Source organism: Exophiala aquamarina (genome assembly GCF_000709125.1).
Source record: "Exophiala aquamarina CBS 119918 chromosome Unknown aczIA-supercont1.1, whole genome shotgun sequence".
Taxonomy (NCBI): domain Eukaryota; kingdom Fungi; phylum Ascomycota; class Eurotiomycetes; order Chaetothyriales; family Herpotrichiellaceae; genus Exophiala; species Exophiala aquamarina.
Window position 1 is genome coordinate 1138526 of NW_013550587.1, and position 20219 is coordinate 1158744.

At 50.6% G+C, this 20219-nt stretch overlaps 10 protein-coding genes across 10 annotated transcripts; 4 read left to right on the top strand and 6 right to left on the bottom strand.

Annotated features, from left to right (window-relative positions):
• Positions 1 to 2315: 2315 nt before the first annotated feature.
• A1O9_00413 (uncharacterized protein) lies at positions 2316 to 3779 on the bottom strand (the record flags this gene model as incomplete). Its single annotated transcript, XM_013409577.1, has 2 exons — positions 2316 to 3488; positions 3537 to 3779. 2 exons carry the CDS (start codon positions 3777 to 3779, stop codon positions 2316 to 2318), a joined length of 1416 nt encoding a protein of 471 aa, XP_013265031.1.
• Positions 3780 to 4176: 397 nt separating this feature from the next.
• A1O9_00414 (uncharacterized protein) lies at positions 4177 to 5802 on the bottom strand (the record flags this gene model as incomplete). Its single annotated transcript, XM_013409578.1, has 1 exon — positions 4177 to 5802. The coding sequence occupies one exon, from the start codon at positions 5800 to 5802 to the stop codon at positions 4177 to 4179; it is 1626 nt and encodes a 541-aa protein (XP_013265032.1).
• A 941-nt stretch (positions 5803 to 6743) lies between these two features.
• A1O9_00415 (uncharacterized protein) lies at positions 6744 to 7079 on the top strand (the record flags this gene model as incomplete). The annotated part of the gene is made up of 2 exons (XM_013409579.1): positions 6744 to 6860; positions 6915 to 7079. Coding segments are annotated over 2 exons (282 nt in total), but the record flags the coding sequence as incomplete, so codon positions are not given.
• Positions 7080 to 8058: 979 nt separating this feature from the next.
• On the top strand, positions 8059 to 9178 carry A1O9_00416 (uncharacterized protein; the record flags this gene model as incomplete). Its single annotated transcript, XM_013409580.1, has 2 exons — positions 8059 to 8812; positions 8880 to 9178. The coding sequence occupies 2 exons, from the start codon at positions 8059 to 8061 to the stop codon at positions 9176 to 9178; spliced, it is 1053 nt and encodes a 350-aa protein (XP_013265034.1).
• A 344-nt stretch (positions 9179 to 9522) lies between these two features.
• A1O9_00417 (uncharacterized protein) lies at positions 9523 to 10068 on the bottom strand (the record flags this gene model as incomplete). The annotated part of the gene is made up of 1 exon (XM_013409581.1): positions 9523 to 10068. The coding sequence occupies one exon, from the start codon at positions 10066 to 10068 to the stop codon at positions 9523 to 9525; it is 546 nt and encodes a 181-aa protein (XP_013265035.1).
• Positions 10069 to 10510: 442 nt separating this feature from the next.
• On the top strand, positions 10511 to 10909 carry A1O9_00418 (uncharacterized protein; the record flags this gene model as incomplete). Its single annotated transcript, XM_013409582.1, has 4 exons — positions 10511 to 10551; positions 10598 to 10635; positions 10699 to 10769; positions 10820 to 10909. 4 exons carry the CDS (start codon positions 10511 to 10513, stop codon positions 10907 to 10909), a joined length of 240 nt encoding a protein of 79 aa, XP_013265036.1.
• A 46-nt stretch (positions 10910 to 10955) lies between these two features.
• On the bottom strand, positions 10956 to 11666 carry A1O9_00419 (uncharacterized protein; the record flags this gene model as incomplete). The annotated part of the gene is made up of 1 exon (XM_013409583.1): positions 10956 to 11666. The coding sequence occupies one exon, from the start codon at positions 11664 to 11666 to the stop codon at positions 10956 to 10958; it is 711 nt and encodes a 236-aa protein (XP_013265037.1).
• Positions 11667 to 12259: 593 nt separating this feature from the next.
• On the top strand, positions 12260 to 15388 carry A1O9_00420 (uncharacterized protein; the record flags this gene model as incomplete). Its single annotated transcript, XM_013409584.1, has 1 exon — positions 12260 to 15388. The coding sequence occupies one exon, from the start codon at positions 12260 to 12262 to the stop codon at positions 15386 to 15388; it is 3129 nt and encodes a 1042-aa protein (XP_013265038.1).
• A 1065-nt stretch (positions 15389 to 16453) lies between these two features.
• A1O9_00421 (uncharacterized protein) lies at positions 16454 to 18172 on the bottom strand (the record flags this gene model as incomplete). Its single annotated transcript, XM_013409585.1, has 1 exon — positions 16454 to 18172. One exon carries the CDS (start codon positions 18170 to 18172, stop codon positions 16454 to 16456), a length of 1719 nt encoding a protein of 572 aa, XP_013265039.1.
• A 731-nt stretch (positions 18173 to 18903) lies between these two features.
• Positions 18904 to 19635, bottom strand: A1O9_00422 (uncharacterized protein; the record flags this gene model as incomplete). Its single annotated transcript, XM_013409586.1, has 1 exon — positions 18904 to 19635. One exon carries the CDS (start codon positions 19633 to 19635, stop codon positions 18904 to 18906), a length of 732 nt encoding a protein of 243 aa, XP_013265040.1.
• Between the last annotated feature and the right edge of the window lie 584 nt (positions 19636 to 20219).

The following is a 20219-nucleotide window of genomic DNA, read 5'->3' on the forward strand; positions in this document are numbered from 1 at the left end:
TTTATGTTCAGCCTGATCGAAGGTCCCATCGCTGTTCGAGCACTGAAGCCCGGGAGGGCCACGCTAAAGATGGGCAAAAGGCTCCTCGACGGTAGGGAAGATCATGACTGGCCCTTTTGCTGCAAGCGATGGGCATCGTAGCGACGGCTTGAGTGCAAAATCATCGGTGCGAGTCGCTCACCTGTAGAATCGGGGCTGGAAGGACCCTTAGTGTTAGCTAGCTTGGAACGATTGTACGGAGTACTCCGTGGTGTCTATCATTCCCATGCTACTTCTGCTATAATAGTGCAGTTACTTTCGCGCAACATAACTTGGAGGTGAGTCTAGGTTTATGAGGTCCAGAAGAAGGCTGCCATGCGCGAGGCGGAATGAATCAAGAATATCAATGAATAGCGTCTGGGGCATCAGGATCCAGGAATCGTTGCTGGACGTGAATGTGAGGACTGACACTCAATGCAACCCTGGGATCAGGGGCGTTGAGGAACATCATTCTGGTAGAGTAAAAGCGGTCTTACTCTTCTTTAATTGTGCCTTTTCCAGTCTTTCGACCCTCGGAGGAATAATATGAGGGCAGCGCAGGAGAGGTTTCTATAGCACATTAGGACCGTTAGAAGGTGGAGAGTATGCCAGGTCGCGGGTCGCGGAAAAACAAAAGGCCCGAAAGTTCTTTCGAGGAAGGCATGGGCCGCAAGGCCAAGGAAAACAGGGCAGGGCCGAGGGACCCGAGGAGCCGCAGTTCCACTGTTGCGCCATCCCTACGTCATCGCCTTGTGTCGATAGTGATCCTAGAATAGTCTTTCTAGATGGGTGCCAGAGCCGACGACGACTCTCCCTCGTACTCTCGTAGCTTGTATGGTCTGATTCCACAAAGCTTAGGTACCTTTCTAGTCAGCCACTACTGGACCTGGCGACCTCGAATAGCCGCTCTGGCAGAATATACGATGTGTCGCGGTGTCCGAGGCCACTCAACAATCGTTCTATCTCGCACCAATTAGCCTGGTTTAACCCTAGTTCAGCTCGCGGATTCTTGTACGGTGCGTATCCTGTGTTTCTCATTACCCGTCCCATTGAAAGATTGATGAAGTCAAGGAGGAGCCGTAATTCCCGAGCGGGAACCAGAACCCGTTCTCGTATGGATTAAACTTCAAGCTATGCCTTGATCATCACGCTTCCGTAATCATGTGAGCCCGTGAGAGATTCACTAGTTTCTCTAATTATACGAAGTATATATACATGACGGGAGTGTGCGAATGCCTCTCAGACCTTCTCTTCAAAAGAAGGGTGCACTTACGTCTTCATCAACTGTCATAGTTCTTTGACCGGGAATATACTCAAATACACCAAACACCGACAATTCGGTTGTCGTCAATCTATCAACACCAAAACCGCAAACATGAGCAAACCACCATCTTCAACTGTACATTCTCCCGTTCCCTACAGTCGCCGCCAGTTTCCAGTCTGAAGCTAACATGAACCCGCTTCTAGAGCGATGTACTTCTGTACTTTCTCGCGCTCTTCCTCCCACCACTTGCCGTATTCCTCAAGACAGGTTGCGACTCGAATTTCTTCATCAACATCCTGCTGTCGATCTTGGGCTGGCTGCCAGGTGTGATTCGTGAGTCATTCCTAACGCCCCTAGGCTCAAGATTCTATGACAGGCTTGGAAAGTTCCGTTCGCCGCTTCGGTTTACTGACGTGTGACGCTCCAGATGCCTGGTGGGTGATTTCCAAGTTCGAGCGTCCCGCTCCTGCGCATACCCACGTGCACTAGAAGCCCCCTCGGTCCCCAGCCTCAGGCGGATCATTTGTCTATTGGGTCGTGGTTATAGATTCGTCGGGATACCATCGAGCGATTTCAATTCTGGGTAGCAGGTTTTCTGCTCGCGACGGAGTCTAGTTTTAATATCAGGCGGTTGTGGTGGTTTAAGGTCACCTCTATATACTCACAATATAATGCCCTTGAGTCGAGGCAGCCTGTACAACATTCGGGCCCATCCCTTAAAAAAGGCTTTACTTCAATGCTCAGAGTTCCTCCAAATCGTTCTGTCCTCTACGAGGATCGGGCCTGGCACGGTAGACCTTGGAAGGTTGTCAGAGATTGTATTCGTTCTCAACGATTGGATGCCAAGGAGGAGGATCTGGTCCACAGTGACTATTCTGCCTGTACTTTCTCACATCCTGAGGAGATCCCTACGCCATTGTCTGGCCAATTTGATCGCAAAGCTTTCCAAGTCAATCTGGCTCACTCGAGGCGCGAGCGACTGCACAATCAAGAAACGACTCTCTCTGCTACAGATGCGTCTATATTATTTGCTTCACAACAACCTTCGCTTAATCTCAAACCCACTCATTCCTGACCCATTAAGGATGACAGTCTGTACACTTCCCATGTTGAAAGTCGTCAACCAGCCCCCTGCGACATCGTTGGCAAGAATATTGATACTCATTCGAATCTCTTCATCGGCGATCGGAACAGACAAGCTGCTCTTGATATCATGAATGACTTGATTCATACCAAACGACACCCTGCTCCGAGCCTTGCCAGGACTAGCAAGCGATGATCCTAGAGTAGATCCCAGCTTTTGTTGTTGTTTCATTCGCAGGATATCAACCACGTCATCGATACGGCCAATGGCTCTGGAACGTAAGATAGATTCTGGCGTTGGCCCACTGGCGATGGAATTGGCCAATTGTTTGGCTCTGACCCTGTCAAACAAGGAAAGTGTGCGAGCTTTTAGTGCCTGAGAATGAGTATTCTCTTCACTGCGAGCTTGGTCTGTTTCTCGAACGGAAGGTTGTGGCTTTGCTAGACGTTGGTTGGCTGGTGCAATTCCCAGTATGTGCTTCCGAGCCACCGAGGCTTTCTCTCTCCGAAGCTGAGTCTGAACTCCCATCTGGAATTCAAGGCGTGGAAGCAGGGAAATCTCGTCACAAAGCCAGCTGGTTTTTTGGCCCTTTTGAGCGCTAAAAGCATCCAGTAGTTGCTGTTCATACAACTCTTGTAGCTTTTGCTCCTCATAGGACGACTGACTCGAAAGTTGCGTACCACAGAACTCAATGTGGTATCGAAGATTATCTCCAAGTCCAGCCATGTTGAGTTTAAAGGGGCTGTTCCTGAATTTCAACGTCTTTGATGTGACCTTAGTGCTAGCGCCTATCTCATATATTGCCAGCATGCGTTGAATATCTTCTCGTGAGGCTGCGTGCTTTTTCCATATTCGGGTGACTATGCTCAGCAGTGAACACAAATCTGCTGGTGCGGATGGGCCATTATGAGCGACATGGATTGTGAAGGCTTTGAGGAATGATTTGTGCAATGACTTCAAGTCTTGTAACACCAAAGGAAGTTCTTGTGGAGGTGATGCGTTACTAGTCGGTTTTCCACTGAGAGATAGCTCAGCGAAGTGAATGGGGGTCGAAAACTCGGTGTCAATTAAAATTTCCTCACCACTCTGCGAACAGGGTGGACTCGGCAGAGAAATCTTTGCCTTTGGCGATCAGTATCGATAATATTTGACATTTGGGATGAACCATACCTTCTTTGTCTTCACATCTAGAAATGGCTTTTCTGATTCTGTCTCATTGTCGTGCCCGACCAGGGAGCGCTTTCGTTTTGCATCGTTCTTGGTCGGTGGTAGTACCTCCACAATTGGGCTAATAAAGGCTTCGCATGCAAGGGCTTTGGTTATCCTTTGACTTGTTGCTTTAGACACCTTGGTAAAGGCTCGGAGTGGTGTTTGCCGCTTGCTGACACGAGCTGCTCGAGTGGAAGGTGCCATGGTGATTTAGGGAAGGTGCGACCAAAAGATCGAATCGAGCTCGATTATATCCTGGAGAAGTTGCAAGGAAACACAACTTGTGACCGACCGACAGTGCACAGGGACAGGTAGTCAAGTAAGTCTCAGCTTTTGGTGTTGTATGGAATTCCAATATGGCTGACTGAGACCATGCCGAGTCAGTCGAGGAAGGCGCGACGCGTCTCGACTCTCAGCGCGACCGCGACACGCTAAACCCAATTCGGCCATAATTGATTTCCCAGCCTCGCCCGGAGGATATGCTCATTGTTTCCACAAATAATAATGATTATACTAGTATTCTCAAGTCCACTTCCGCCCAAATGGTTGTGTTCGATGCCCTCCAACGCCTGCGCTAATATAAAATACACCGAGAGGATCCCTAGTCCTCGTCAGGAATCAAGACCTGATCCACTCCCAACCGTAATTCCGAATTATCCTCGACCTGATCGTCTTCGCTATCATGTACTCTTGCCTTCCCCTTGTCCGGCTCCTCCTCGCCTCCCTCCGCTTGCGTACGGTGTTGTGACAATTTGACGCGCATGGGTGATTTTTCTGCTTTGATTTCTGCATCCGCTGAAATACCTTTGATCTCTTTCACTGGATCGTCCTCGGGTATCGGCTTGGGCCCAGGCTTATCGAAAATGGTTGCGATGGCTTGAGTTGCCATGCTGTCGTCATCCACAGTCTTCAAGATATCCTTTCTATCACTCCAGTATTCCAGTCCCGCTATTTGAGCGTTGGCCGCATCAACAGCTGCCAGGATGTTATCAATTCTTCGACTTTCTGCGTCATTCTCTGGCTTTTGTTCATCTTCGTGCTTCTGACGATGCTGCCGAGCCCCAACTGCACTTTCCTTGAGAAATGATAGTAGCTGTCGCCTTGAGTTTTGAAAGACAAGAAAAGACATGATGTCATGGATGTGATCCTTGAGATAGGCCAGTTCTTCGCCACCCTGATCCACAAACTTCTTGACGACTTCAATCTTTTCTCGGTCAATGGTAGCAAAGCGGAGAGCTTTGAGTAGACTAGCGATATCCTTCACATCTTCAGGTGGCTCATCAATTTCGAGAGTACTTTGATAGCTCAAGTAGCTAGTAGGTCGGGCGGTTTTACCTGGCCCATCGACCGCACTCATAGGGCTTCGGTCTCTTTTGGAGTGAATGGTAAAATAGTCGCCCGTCAGGTTATGTGCGGCACCTAGCGAGCCTGGTTTTCTGGTACCATGGTCATGATCCTTCTTTGCTCTTTTCCGTAGCCAACGGCGTTGTCTCACAAAAGAATGGAACCAAGGATGTGTGCCATGCCAGGCAAACTTTCCACCAAAAGCAAAAGAGTATTGCCAGCCTTCTTCATCAACGTCATGGCTCATATCAACATACCAGGATTTCCATGTCCATTCCCAGCTTGGGTCCGGAACTTGTGCATTGGTGATGTTGACGGGAGAATCCTTGAAATCCTTGTTCACCCAGGGGCTAGGATCGATTGGCATGAGAGACGAATGGGAATACAGAGGAATGCCACAGAAGAAAGCACCTCGCTGATTCTCGTAAAGGATATCATACTCGTAGACACGATCTTTGTGATGCTTCGACCTTGGACCTTTCTGAGTTGGCCGCTGTCTACCTCGTTCAGTGGGTTCATCTGGGGCAAAATCGAAGGTGTGAGTCGCTCGGGGGGTGTCTAGCTCAGGTTCGTCGACCACAGGCGTCGGGTTGGTTGCAGAATTTGAGGGACGATCTTCTTCTGTCGCAATACTGCTCGGTTTGGAGGATTGTCGGTCCTCTTGCCATTTTGCATATCTCCTCCGTTGAAGATGGTCTTTGAGAGAGTTCCTGGTAGGTTTTTTTGCCAAGTGTCTCCAACTTGGACTGGGCGAGGCAGACCTTTGCTCTTCTTGGTTTGAGGACCTAGTGGCATCGATCAGAGAGATTTCATGGTCGTAAGGGTCGGAAGCACCATCGAGAGTGGCAACGCGTGTGGTAGTCTGGTTAACATTGACGGACATGCCTCGAAAGGGGAGATGGGGTTTATTAAAAGGCTAGATGGAAAGGTAGGAGTGTTCAACAAAGAGTCAAGTCATGATCAGGAAGACTCTATGTGCTCACTGATGCGGCAGAGCACCGGATGGAGACAGTCTCGGGGTGGATCTTGAAAGCGCCACAAAATCTTAAAGTTATTTAGGATATAATAGATTGAAGCTGAGTTGGAGTCTATTACTATTAATTTCGAAGAGTGTGTACAGTAGGTGAAAGTAAAAGAGAATTTAGCAGTTAGAGAGTAGCGTGGTCTGGGAGAATATTCTGGCTGTTGCGAGCCGTTGGCCTTGAAAAAAAGCAAGAATTATCAGGAATGGCGCAGTTGACGAGGCCAAGTTGCCGGCGGCAGGTGCAGGTAGGTCATGGTGCAGGCGCAGTCTCCAGGCCAGGCAGGAAGCGAGAAAAACTGATGCGGGGGAGGTGCCTCTGAGAGGCTGGGCGGGAGCAGAAAGTGCAGGTGCCATGGCAATGTTGTCATTACGCCAATGATGTCACTGTCTTCGGTCACACTCCCGCCAAACCTCGGACGCTCTTGCACTCCTCAGGCACCTTCCACCACTCATTGATTGACGAGTACAAAGCGACTGCGTCTGCAATCATACCACCACCCTCCTCCCACCACCATTCTAGCTGAACCTCCCCTTCCGTGCATCCTCACAATCCCGGTATTGGTCTATTGCAATCAACATTGATCGATTCTCTTCCAGACACCCACCCTTCCTCACCCACTTCAGGCATACATCCCTGATCATGTCGAGACGAGGATTGACCATTGGTGGTCTGGCTGTTGCTGGTGGTGTTGGCTACTACCTCTATGGCGCTGGCGGCGATCCAAAGGTGGCCCAGAAAAAGTTCGAAGGTACTATCCATTCCCTCCAGCACTACTTCTTCTGACTGATGGATCCTATCAGCCGATGCCTCCAAGGTCTCATCACAAATCAAGAGCGAGCTCCCTGGGAAAGAGAAAGAAGCCGAGAAGAAGGGCGAAGAACTTGCACAACAGGCTGGCCAGAAGTTTGACCAAGCGGTAATCTAGCCTTCCCTCCGTCACTTCTTGTTAGCAAGTTCTTACTCTCACTAGACCGCCGATGCCAAATCCAAACTCGCCGACGCCGAGGCGAAAGCAAAGGAATATCGCCAGAAGACAGGCAAGGAGCTCAACAGCGCCATTGACAAGTTTGACAAGACTGTGGAAGACCAGGCAGCAAAGGCAAAGAGCGGCATCAGCAGCTGGTTTGGCGGCGGCAAGTAAGATGATGGCGATGGCCCAGAATGCCTGTATATTTAATGCTACCGGCGTTGGACCCCTCAACTTTGTGTATAGTTCTGCGCTCAGTCCGACTCGAGATCAAAGTTGTGTCCAGTTAATGGTTGAAATATCCTCACCAGAGAAATATGGGGTCCTCTCTTGGTCAGGAGTTTGAATATGTGTCTGGGAAACACGTCGTGTTCAAGTATATCGGATCGTCATGCTGAGCAACGAGGTTCGCTCATCTTAGGTACCTACCTAGCCATGATTCGCAGGCAATGGATCTCCGAGGCGATCTTCGGCCAATAACTTATCCCATTCATCCTCCCTTTGTTCATGATGGATGTCCTCACTTACCAACTTTGTTGAATTTCTCATCTTTCATCGAATGTCCCCAATGACGATCTCTACCCTATCAAAACTTTCCATGAGCTCTCGCAACGGTCCGAGTCTTATCGACTCGTTCGAGGACCAAGATATTTGTTCATTTCTGAAGGCTCAAATCGCTGTTTTCATTATCTGGCATCCGTTCAACGCCAACGCTATTACGCGTCTTGCATGAAGAAAACCCACTGCCAAGTGAAATTGCAGCAATTTGCTTGGAGGGTCCCCTTCTGGGGCCAAGCCATGGTTGTACAACTCGCATGACAGAGGGCCTGCACCGGCTTCAAGCGTCAGTCGAGTTTCACTCGATTCACTTGTTGCTCGATGGCCTGCGTTCGCTTAGTGCTAAAAGCAACCCGCTTTTATGTGTTGGCCTTCTGACTGTGCTATGGCGGTACATGAGGCAAGCACGCACTCTGACACGCATGAACTGGTGGTGACAGATGGTGCCCGATGCACCTTCCGATTTCTCAAAAAGGTGATCAAGCTCTAGAGAAGGCCCATGTGGAAGCTTTCCTTTTGTTCCTCACTTTTCCTTTCTGCATCTGATTCGAGGTGGAAAAGAAAGGCCTCTCATCCGACGTCCGTCGCGATGGATTTTTTCAAGAAACTCAAGGATGAAGTCAAAGATCTTCTGAATGATGACGACGACAAGAACAAAAAGGAGAATGACAAGAAGAAGGAAGACGAACACACCAAATGTGGGAAACTCCCAGGAAATTTATATTCCTTTAATGTTCAAGAGACAGCTGACGCGTCCTGTCTAGCGCAATCAACCGATCCCAATCTTTACCAGTCTCCTAACCCTTACCCTCAGCAGCATCAATATGATGGCCAACCGCAGTACCCCCATGGTCATCCGCAAGATCCTTATGGTCAACCACAAGACCAGCAACAGCCTTACGGTCAGTATGGTGCTCCGCTTCCGCCCCAACCGGGATATGGTCAGCCTCCATCCGGCCCACAGCTCCCGCACGGCTGGATCTCACAATGGGACCCCAACAGCCAACGCTACTACTACCTCGAACAAGCCACTGGTCGCACACAGTGGGAGCCTCCCGCTCCTCAATGGGGGGTACCTAGTCCACCCCCCGGTCCACCCGGAGCAGCATCTGGCTTCTATCAGAACTACGGCCAGGCTATGCCTGTCGTTCCACCCGTAGCTGGCCATGATGAGCATGCTAGGGACTTCTATGGTGTTGATCCCGGCAAGGAAAAGGGTAAGGATAAGGACAAGAAGGACAAGAAGGACAAGGGTTCGGATACTGGCAAGCTCGTGGCGGCAGGGGTTGGTGGTGCTGCACTTGGAGCTCTTGCAGCTTCCGCTTTGTCAGACAGCGACGACGGTATGATTCCATCGATGCTCTTGTCTCAAACAAATTCTTCGTAGACGAAAGACTAACCTTGTCACAGACCACCACGGTGCAAGCGCTGCCCCGTATGGTGCACCACCCGCAGGTGGTAGCTATGGGGGCTATGGTGCCCCACCACCGGCTGCTGCACCGCCGACGGAACCTCCGCTCGAGTATAATCCCGAACTCTCATCGAGTCAGCGTTCTTCGCTGCAAGAAGCTCGTGAGGACCTCGAAGAAGCCAGGGCCGACGCTGCCGACTCCGATGCCTCGAGCAGTGACCTGGAGGAGCTTCGTGAAGCTGAGGAGGAGTATGCCAGTGAAGTCGAAAGTGCGCATTCTGAGTTGGAGGATGACTGACCTCCCTTTCTGCTCTCTTGTTGTCGTGGTGAGGCGCGTTCAAGCCCTACCTGCAACTGTTATGGGCTGCACTCGAATCGACTTCAAGCCAATTCGAGGCAGCTAGCCGTTCCTTGAACAGGAAGCTTGTGACCCTGGGCTTCCGCATGCAGCAAGTTGGGATGATGCATTCCAGAGTGTTCACATTGCACTTTTAGCATTCTGTAGAGCTATTGAGCACAACCGAAGCATTAAGCACTTCAAACTTCATCTTTCCTTTCCAATCCGCATTTTCCGTCAGGGGGTGTGAGTTCGAGTCAGATGACTGACCTGGACATGACACTGATTCTGATTACAATCCTCAATCAGATTGGCTTCATCATAAGCACTTTCCTGCCACGTTCCGTCCACTCCCTTTCTTCCCAGCCCTGCTTCTGTAGGATAGTATACATCTTCTCATACTTGGCAGGAAATGTTGCGACACTGAGTGCCCCAATACTCAACGACCGAGCATGGTCTTCCACCTTGCTCATAAGGGCAGCAAAGACGCCGGTACCTCGTGTGTCTTCAGAGACTCCTGCCAGCCAAATGTGCAGTGTTGGATGCGGCAATGTCCTGTCGGATTTCATATGGGCAAATACGAAGCCAAGGACCACGGGCGCTGGATCTGTACTTATCGATGTTGACAGTCGCGGCGGCGAGTATTGGCTACTACTAGACGTGCTGTAGACTAGGATTGAGTCTGGCCTGCTCAGGCGAATGGACCATTCTTCCAGCGAGGAATGGTGCGTTGGTCGTGATGATTGAGTGTCGAAGATCAAGTTGGATAAATTGAGCACTGGTTCGAGGTTTGAGGCAAGCGCAGTGCTGTCGAGTTTGTGGATGGTGAACGATGGCGCCGCAACTGTCATCATGCGGGTTTGAATTGGCAGGACGCTGTTATTGTATCCGCAGGCGTTTTTAGACAGGAGCGACATTATGTGACGGAGACGGGCTACATAAGGCTCTGAATACGTCCAACCCCTGAAATGCCAAGCTTCCCTAGCTTCCTCCCTCTCCTCGTTGCAGTCTTTTTCCCTTCTTGCAAGACACTGGTGCATGATGTCAGTTTGAGAGGCCTAGCTCCATGCTGGGTTTTAAATTAGGGGTTGTATTGATCCAACATGTCTGAAGATCGTGAATGGAGCAAGCGAGAAAGAAAGTCAGCCAGGCAAAATAAAAGGCATGTGTCGGAGAAATCATATTCCGTTTCCGGCCAAATTTCAAATGACGACACCCCCTCAGCAAGGAAACATGCTGATCGCCACGAATTAACCTGGTTATTCGCTCTCTCACTCCTTAAATAAATCAAAGATGTCTGCTTCATTGGCTCCCGAATGCAATGAGGCCAAAGAGTAAGTCTTCCGGTCTTCACTTTCGACAAACTCTGACTGCAACTAGAAAATATGACACATGCTTCCTGAAATGGTATTCGGAAAGTACGTTTATCCAGGCATCAGGGTTCTTTATCCATGTTGGCATGTTCTCACATTGTTTTGCAGAATACATTCGGGGCAACTCAGCAACAGATGAATGCGAACCCTTATTCAAGCAATACAAGAGCTGTTTGACGGTAAGTTTTGACTGCCTCAATTGATCACAACGTGGCTAACCTCGTGGTAGAAAGCTCTCAAGGAGCGAGGCATTGATTCTATGCTGTCCGATGCGCGAGAGAGCACCAACGAGACTGATGCCGAACATTTGCGTCGATGATCCTGGCTTGGTTAAGAACAGGACGTCCCTCACCACCAGATTGTGCTCATCTTTGCACGACCAGATCACTCCTCAACACCCATTTTTCGCCACTCTTGACCTCTTTTCCTTCATGGAGCATGCAGTCATCGCCATGCTTATGGAGAAGAGCCATTCCAGCTTCCAGACCTACGACTATTGGGTCTGGCGTCTTCAAGCCTTTGCCCAGTGATTCGGGATAGAAAGCAGTCTCTCCGCCCTCGCAGGTTGTAAGATAGATCAAAAGAGTCCATGTTGTTTTGGCGGGGATGTTAGCCTCGCCAAATTGTAATTTATTGCTTTCATCGTAATGCTTGTCGAAAAATTGGCCGGGCCGATACCTATAAACTCGGATGTTCGGGTTTAAACCCAGGACTTTCCCACTGAAAGTACTCTCCTCTTCAAATGAGGCTATTAGATGCTGCAAGCCACTCTGTTCCCAGAGACTTTTGGCGAATATAGGGTCTTGGATCTGAAAGCGGTCGTTGACCCTAGTTGCCTCACCACGCTTAGGTTTTCCAGGAGTGGTGGTTAGTGGTAGAGATGATAAGAAGGACACGAAGGTCTTGCACAGGTTAGAAGTGAATAGGTTTCGAATGACCAGGATCTGATCAGCTGCAACGGTCTCAATGAAAAGATGTTCTGCAGGGATGATGGGGCTCAAAGCTGGCCAGTTGGGTAGTGGAGTTTGTGGTGAGGCTACAGGCCTGGACTTTTGTTGTTTCCCTCGAGGAGCCATGTTTTTGTTTCCTTTATACAACGGCTTGCTGCGTGACAGCACTTACAAGCAGTCAATACCTAGGTATCTAAATGTGGTCTCAGAGCAACAATAACAGCCCTGAACCAGCAGATCTTGCATGTGAACGGGAGCCCCCACCACGCAAATCTCCCGTCTGCCGATTGGACGTCTCTACAGCTCTTGGCATTCGGGGGAGGAAAGGAAAGAGCGATGAGTGGTAGCGTGCTTGCCAGCGCTGCCACTCGCCGCCTTTAGGATGATCCGCTCCGCTTCTTCGAGAACTTCTGATCTTTTTGTCCTGACCAACTGCCCAACTCTCAACGGACCACAACCCTTCTGCGCGCTCCCATTCTTCATTCGCAGACCTCCGAATGTCGTCGCAGGCAATTGCGGCGCCAGCAAGAGGTCTGCCGGATCTCCCATCCCCCGTCGACATCGACATCGACCTCCATTCTCCGGCATGGTCTGACCGCGACATCTCTATTTCCCACGCCCATTCTCACTCCCACGACTCGGGCGCATCTAACAAAAATGACTTGAACCTCACTCACAACTCTTCTGAACCCCGACAACCCCACCCTTCTTGGACGGCCATGGATGTCCAACAGCGCAACCAGGCTGTTGGGAATCTGCTGGCTGCCTTGATACCCGCTGGCCCAACCCAGACCGCAACTAACGGTCCACTGACAAACCAGCTTTCCCCTACAAACGGGAAGGTAGAAAACATTGAACCTGCGCAAGAGAAACAGGAGGATGATTCGTTCACTCAAACCGCCACTGAGAGTATTTCCAATCCACCCTTACCCACCGACCCTGATCTTTCGCTTCCACCGCTCCCTCCGCTCTTGCACAACGACTTCATCGACTCGAGCATGGGTCCTTCCTTGCACTCAATTATTCCAGATGATGGGCAGGACGACCAACAGCACTTCGCGCATCTTGGTGATCTTCCAATGGACATCTCTGGCCACCCCGAAGCGCAACAGCCCTTCCCCAACTTGTCACACGAGATGGCGCCAGAACGCAGAGAAATAGAGGCTTTCGCAAAAATCGAATTCGAAGATGGAAACTACTATATTACTACCTACGCATGCGAATTGGGAAGAGACGCTTTCGCCTACCGCGCGGCCCTTCAGCGTGCCGAGGAGTCACGACAAGCGGAGCAAAACCAGGCCCAAAGTTCTAGTGGAAGGAGGTCAGAGGCTATTCCCAGGCCAGAAAATAGCCAGGTCCAAGGTAGTGTTGTCAGTGAAGCTGGTGGTTTTGGAGGGGTTGACGAGCGACCGGGTCCAAATGGACGTGACAAAGATGAGGTGCATCACATGCATTCTCATTCCTCTGAGCCATCTGCTGGCAGTGTTGTCAAGCCTCAGGAAGTTCTCATTAATCCGCCACTGATCCCTTTCGACTACCATAAGATGGCAGAGCTGCAAGCCCAGGCCGAAAACGAAAACGCTTTGGTAAATGACACTGAACAGCCCGCTCCAGTCACTGCAGATCATATCCCCGACGCCCACAATTGTCCTCTGATACCAATTCATGCTATGCGCAATTTTCAAAAATCAGAAGTTGAAAACCACAGGAGTATCTCGCGTCGTCACGTGAAGATTCAGTGGGATTTCGACAAAGACTGCTTTATGCTGAAAGTTTTGGGAAGAAATGGTGCTTTCTTGGACGACCAATACCTCCAGCGTGCCGCAGTCAAGCGGCTCCGCGATGGCTCCAGAATCCAAATTTCCAATGTATGGATGACATTCCGCCTGCCCAACCAGAAGGCATCCCCCATCAGCGACGAGTCTGAACGAGAAGACAAAGATCGGAACTCTCCGCTGTTAAGGAGCACCTCTCCCACTTCAAATGAACAGGATAGGAGTATCTCTCCTTCACGCACTGGAAAGACCAGGACCAAAATCACTCTGACCACAGGCTCGAGATCAGCTCCTGTCATGCCTGACCCTCTAGTAGGTCCTGATGGTCAACCTCTTCCTCCTCGCAAACGTGGACCAGGTCGTCCACCCAAAGATGGAATTATGTCCACACGTGAACGAAGGGAGAGGGAAAAAGCCCTCAAGCTCGCCGAGGCCAAGGCTGCAAATGGAGGTACAACCCCACCGCCAAATCTAAAGGGCAAATTTCCCAAGCCCATCATCAAGGAGGAGGTTGTCAAGGAGGAGCCAAAAGCGGAGAGAAGAAAATATAAAAAGCGAAAACGACCGGGCGAGGATGGTGATATTGTTCAATCGATTGAGGGCGGTGAAGTTGATATCCCTAGTGAAGCCGAGAAGCCACCAGTTAAAAAGGCCCGTGCTTCAAAATCACCCTCCCCAGAATATCCTCCTGCGGACAGCCTAACAGAAGAACAATTGGCAAGACCATCAGAACCATATGCCCGATTGATCTACGATATTCTGTTAGACATCCACCCCAAAGCTCTCCCGTTGAAGCAGATCTACCGGGCCTTGAAGCTCAAATTCCCATTCTTTGTCCACAGGGTGGACTCGGAGGGATGGCAGAGCAGCGTGCGGCACAATCTGAACCAGGAGTGGAACAAATTGTTTGAGAAGGGAGAGAAAGAAGGCAAAGGCTTTGCTTGGAAAGCTATACCTGGAGCCCTACAACCACAAGCAGAGCGAAGACGAGCTGCCCAGCAAGCTGCGGCCGCCAAACCTAAACCTGCACCTGCGCCACGCCAACACCCTCAAGGTCCTCCTCCTCCGCTCAATTGGCAGAATAGCACACCCTATTCTCAGCCTAATGGTATGCCTCCGAGGGGTCCACCTCCACCTTTCTTTATTCAAGGTCCACATGGCCCAGTTCCACCGCCTCCTAATGGTATGCCCTGGCCTCCTCCGCCTCCTGGATCAGTACCACCTCCAGCGTCATCACATGGGAATCCGCCGCCACGGGCCCCAAACTCAACTTCTCAGCCATTCTATGCCCCAACCCAATCTGGAATTGCTCCCTTCCCTCCCCAACAGGCTTCGCAACAAGCAGGTCAACAGACTGGGCCTCCAAGGTCTACTCCTTCGGTAAATCAGCCCACAGCCCCGGGACCATCCTCTGCGCTGCCCCCGACTAGCTCAGTACCTCCACCATCCACCAGTTCATCAGCCTCACGAAACATGCCCTGTACCTTGGATGGTATCGTGGCCATTGGAAGGTTCGAGTCTGCTATGTATGAACAAGTCGGCGACCCTGAGAAGATCGCGCGGTGGCGGGGAATCTTTCAGTCTGTGAAACGTCGTCTACTCCATGGTGCCCCTCACTCCCTGATGCCAGAAGGGGACACAAGAGAGGAAGAAACTATCATGAGTCATGTGAGAACTTTCATCAATCGGTTTAAGAATCCTGCATTTATTGGCTTTTCCATCGATCCGGGGAGCTCGAACGCGTCTCCTGCACCTAATCCACCGGCAAATGCTGCACCCGTATCTGACAAAAATGCGACACCACAGGCTGCATTAACAGTTCAGCCAGTGAATGGGTCACAAGAAAGTCCAAAAGAGTCTTCTTCAGATTCGAAGTCATCAATAGAGGCATTGACAACCCAGCCAGCACCAGCCAAAGCAAATACAAGCGACTTTGTGCAGGACTCGGAGACAGCCAAGATTGATTCGGCCCAAACTATGGACATGGAGGGAGCAGGTCAAGGCTTATCGGAATCCCAAGACGCTGATAAGAAAACCGAGAGCCTGCCTCCTACATCTGCCACGTCTGCTTAGAAAGCAAGAGTCCCGTCCTAGTTGGATTCGATTTTGCAGATAACAACCGAATAACTTCATTGCAATAGACCGCAGGTAGTCCCATTATTTTGATTTACGCTGGCCGTTGAAAAGTTCAAGCTGGATCTCCCGAGCTCAAGATCACATCATTATTTCTACACAATTCCTTTTCCCCAGCAGTATGTCTTTGCCAAAACCTGAGTCGTTTCATCATCGCTTGATACACAACAAGAAGCACGGCGTTAAGAGAAATGGGCCCAAAAGTTATTTTATTCACACTTGGTTGTTAAGGCAACTATTGCAGGGCACGCGGCGCAGGAGACGTGACGGGTGGATGTTTATGAGCACACGTCATCGGCATTGGTACCGAGTGGCTACGAACTGGACGCTGAATGTGCTGGCTGGACCATTTGGAATTTGGCATATATCTCATTGGGGACGAGTTGCTTATCATCCAATGGGTGTGAGCTGTCGCTGCTTGGTTTGTTTGGTCCATGCAACTCGGCTTCAGCGAGTGGAGAGCCCAGCAATTGTTCTTGCTTATTCGGGCTCTTCGCATCAAGAGACAGATTGATGAAATCTATATTGCGATTGGTGCGATCCGGGGATACGTGTTCGTGCCACTTAGATAACGAATATCGTACGCATTGTGCGTACCACTGAGCGATTGCCTACATACATGTCTAGAGCTAGAAACTCACGAACCTGCCAGATTTTCTTCTCCCGCCCTGTTTTCGCGCGGTTTCTCTCGGCGATTGTGACGTGATGTGATGTGATGTGATGTGATGTGAGTCATGTAATGGTCATGCATGGATTGCGGGTCCTATGCTGATCGAGTGTCCTTGTGCCAATTTCAAATCTGGGAGTAAAGTAGACATTGCATCGCTGCTTCTGAGAATCTGCATGAATGCCAGGTGTGTGTACTCTTGTATTTAGAGACATCCACAGGCTCTCCTAAGACATGATATATTTTTGTGTTACAATGCAGCTGCACTCGCGCGCGGACCCTCTTCATTGCCCTACTACTCTGAGTTTATCTGTCTAGAGACATGCACAACCACCAATTCACAACTCCTTGGGCGCACGTGCCATTTCTCGCCTCACCTCCGCCTCGAGCCGATCGACAATCAACCTGGCCACGTTCCTCCCCGCGAGTGCCGACGTCTCCATCGTGGAGATGAAGCTCTCGATCCCGCTGGTGTACCATAAGCCGGAAGACCCGTCGTGGCTGTCGGGATGGTCTACGAAGGGCAGCGAGAAATTCTCGAACGTCGCGGTCGGCGTCTCGTACGGGTATGCGGCCCATGTTTTCTCGTATGACCATGTTATCACAGAGCGCGGGAGCATGCTTATTGGGTCGTCTTTGGCCGGGAGGGTCTTGTGGGAGGAGCTGGTGGTGGTTGTGGGTGTGTACGGGATGTCGAATAGCTGGGCTAGAAAGCCCGCGGTGAGTGGTGCGGCGGAGAAGATTTTATACAGGTACTGTGGTTCCGAGGAGATGGGGTTGGTGACGAGGGTGCGGAGAGTGCTGATGCTCCAGAAGCCGGTAGGCCCGACGGCCTGGCGGCCACGTTGGGAACCGAGTTTGTCATTGAGATCTTTGGTCAGGGTCGTCAGGATGGAGGATGGGACCTCCGATTGAGACTCCAGGCCAAAGAACGATGGCGAGAGGCGCCGTGGTGAGGTGAAAAGTGTCACGTATTTGGTGTTGTAGGGAATTTCCTTGGGCGGGTAGGCTAGAAGTGGGGAGAACGTGATCTCTGCGAATTGATAAGGGGCAGCGAGGATGACCGCGTCGTACTCGTCGTTGAATTGTTCGTGGACGACGACGTTGGAGGTTCGGACATTGAATGTCCCTTTAGCTGTGTCCTTGACGATGTCTGTCACGGTAGTGTTCAACCAGATCTTGTGGGCGGATGTCTTCACCATTTCAGCAAAGATCTGCCAGTTCCCTCCGTCGACGGCGACGGCGCCCTCGATCGCCATGCAGACTAAGGTCTCTAGCCCGTGAATGCTGCCTAGGTTTGAGGCGTAGTTGACCCGTGTAGCCGCTTGGATGATCTCTCGAGTGAAAAGCTCACCAACACCGACGTCCTTGAGAAGTTCACTGCCTGACGTGTTCGTGTATCGCACCAGGCCTGAACGGTGGACTACCTCTTGCAGGGAGGTGAAAGGGAACCACGGTTCATGATAGAATTCGAGGAATTTCCCTACCGCATCCTTGGTTGTTCTCTGGGTCCTGATGGGTGCCCAGCCGTATTTCCACAATAGTTTTGCGATATCCCACCACCCACGCCACGATGCTCTGTTTCCATCGTCGTCGTCGTCGTCGTCGTCGTCGTTCTCCGCCTTGTAAACGAACGTTGTCCCGTCCCATATACCCAAATCGTACTTTGAGTCTTCCACCGCTTCGTAGATTTTTGCAGCGGTACTGAGGCCGAAGTCTCTCGTGGCATTGTATAAAATATGGTTTACCTTGACGAATATACTCGCACCGAGCTCGACAGGGTAGCTTTCGTCGTCAAACGCATCAACCGTGGTGGTTCGGCCACCGATGTATGTATTCGAGTCGAAGACGGTGATTTCGAGCGGGATATCATGCTGGGAGGACTCGGCGAATCGGGTCAAGAAATACGAAGTGGATGAACCACCGGCGCCTGCGCCTATGATGGCTATCCGTTTGGCCTTGGGTTGAGTGTCGTGGAGAGGACTCTGGAGATCATCTGCAAGGGTAATGGACAAGCACGAAAGAAGCAGGACTGAAAGGTAGACAATGCTATGCATCATTTCGATTGCTTACCTTGGATAAGGCAGCAAGTGTATGTCTAGGTCATAGTATCGACATTTAATGCCATGCAGTTTGAGAAGAGGACGTAAGAGTAAGGGCTTAGTCGAGGTCGATGAGGTGAGCATTGGCAGGTCAGACCAATACCCTGATTGGGAAGGCTAGCCGTGCTCAGCCTTGCCAAGACCATGTGCATCACAAACGAGGCTGCAACAGAAGTCGTAAATATCTCAAATAAAAATCGTCGTGACGAATACTGGAGGCTAAACAAGGACATGGAACAGGCAAATTCGATGGTAGCAACAGGCTGCTGAGCGGTGCAAGGATGTGCGCATCTCCCCGTAGATAAGCTGTGGAATCTTTATGTAGGATGACTCAGCCTGTCTTTTTCGTCAATCGAACAGACCCAAGATCTAGGCAGTGGTAGGGCGAGTGATGGCCCGTGTGGCTGTCCAATTAGCATGCCTTGGACTCTTCTCATACTCGTTGTGGTGCTTAAATGAGGCCTATCTCCAAGCTACATGCTTTGAAGCGTATCTCAAGCACACACTCTGAATGTACCTCTCGCAAGCCTCACGGAATCATCGAGTGACCAAGTTGCGAGGCGGTATGAGTCAACCATTGCTACAAGGTTGGATCTGACCATATTATATTCCCGTTCAAGTTTGGCCGGGTTGTTCTTTGGGTTGAACGGACCACTACCCCGCTTCAACAGAATGTCCTTCCACTGTTATAACAGTCCTTTTGATTGCTTCTCCTCACACAGCTTGGCAAGAGTATCAATATTCTGTGTATCTCCTCCATCCTTGAATCCCGGCATGAGAGCAAGCCACTGATAGACACTCTGCCTTAAATCCTTTGGAAGTCGGGGCGGGGTACTGAGTACTTTCTCGAAACCATCCACCACTTTCTGGGCGATTTCATCGATCATGTAGTCTCCTGAGTTGGTGCCACTTTCACTTTCCAGTGCCTTGGCAAGACCACTCTTATATTCGACCATTGCGTTGACGGTAACACTGACGGTGCGAGGCCAACATGAGCTCATTAAATTCCACGAGTCCCCCTTCCCAGCTTGATCACCTGCTCCACGGAAATCGGTGCGCAAGATGACAGCAGGGATGTCAGCGGTTTTAGCCATCATGTACTCGACAACTGTTCCCGCATCTAATTCACTACCGTCATAAGTGAAGAGGGCCAAGTCGCAAGACACTAGTGCCCGGAGATCTTCATCTCGGATCGCGTGCGGCGAGAAGTCCCGTTGCTCTAAGTCTTGCGGTAGAACAGGTATAAATTTCCCAGATGACTTCTGCGAGATCGCCCTTGAAAGCAGCACATTGTTGTGCAATTCTGCAAGAGTAAAGAGAGGTCCTGCATGATAGTAGGTGTATGTCAGAGGAGGATGGCTTGGCGCCGCTGTGGTATGCGTGTGCAGAACCGATGCTGTGTTGTCATCTGATGCCATGTCCAGGGAGTGAGTGGCTATTATCTGCGAGACAGAAGTGCGAAATGAAAGGTGGAAGGGATTGTAGAAAGTTGGTGATATGTAATGGACACCACGACGAGGCTGAAGGTTGTCCTTAGTTCTCGGCAGGCGGTGATCGCCGTGATCACTGTAGGCAATTGAATGGCTGCTATTAATTAATTTCGGAGTCGGCAGAAGCCAACCTGGGCACTACGTTCAAACCATCGACTCGCTCTCTGTCCCCGAGTCCTAATGAAGCGATTTACCCACCCTCACTGTTACCTACTCCATTCGTGCGACGCCAAAAGCCAAAACTGTACCTTTTTTGGCTCTTGAGCATTTCAACATGCTCTCACTAAGACCGACATCCTACTCGGTCATAAGTAGAACATTCCTCTTCCCTACCCTTTTAAGCCAGGAGCGTCTCTCCTCGCAAATGCGACCCTCCCTTACGAGAGGACTCACAATTACCGACAATCTGTTCTAGGGCCTAGGTAGAAAACAGGGTATCTTACTTAACGGCGCAATCGAACATCTGAACGGGAGGGGGTGATCTTGCCAACATATTTCAGAGTTTGAATGAA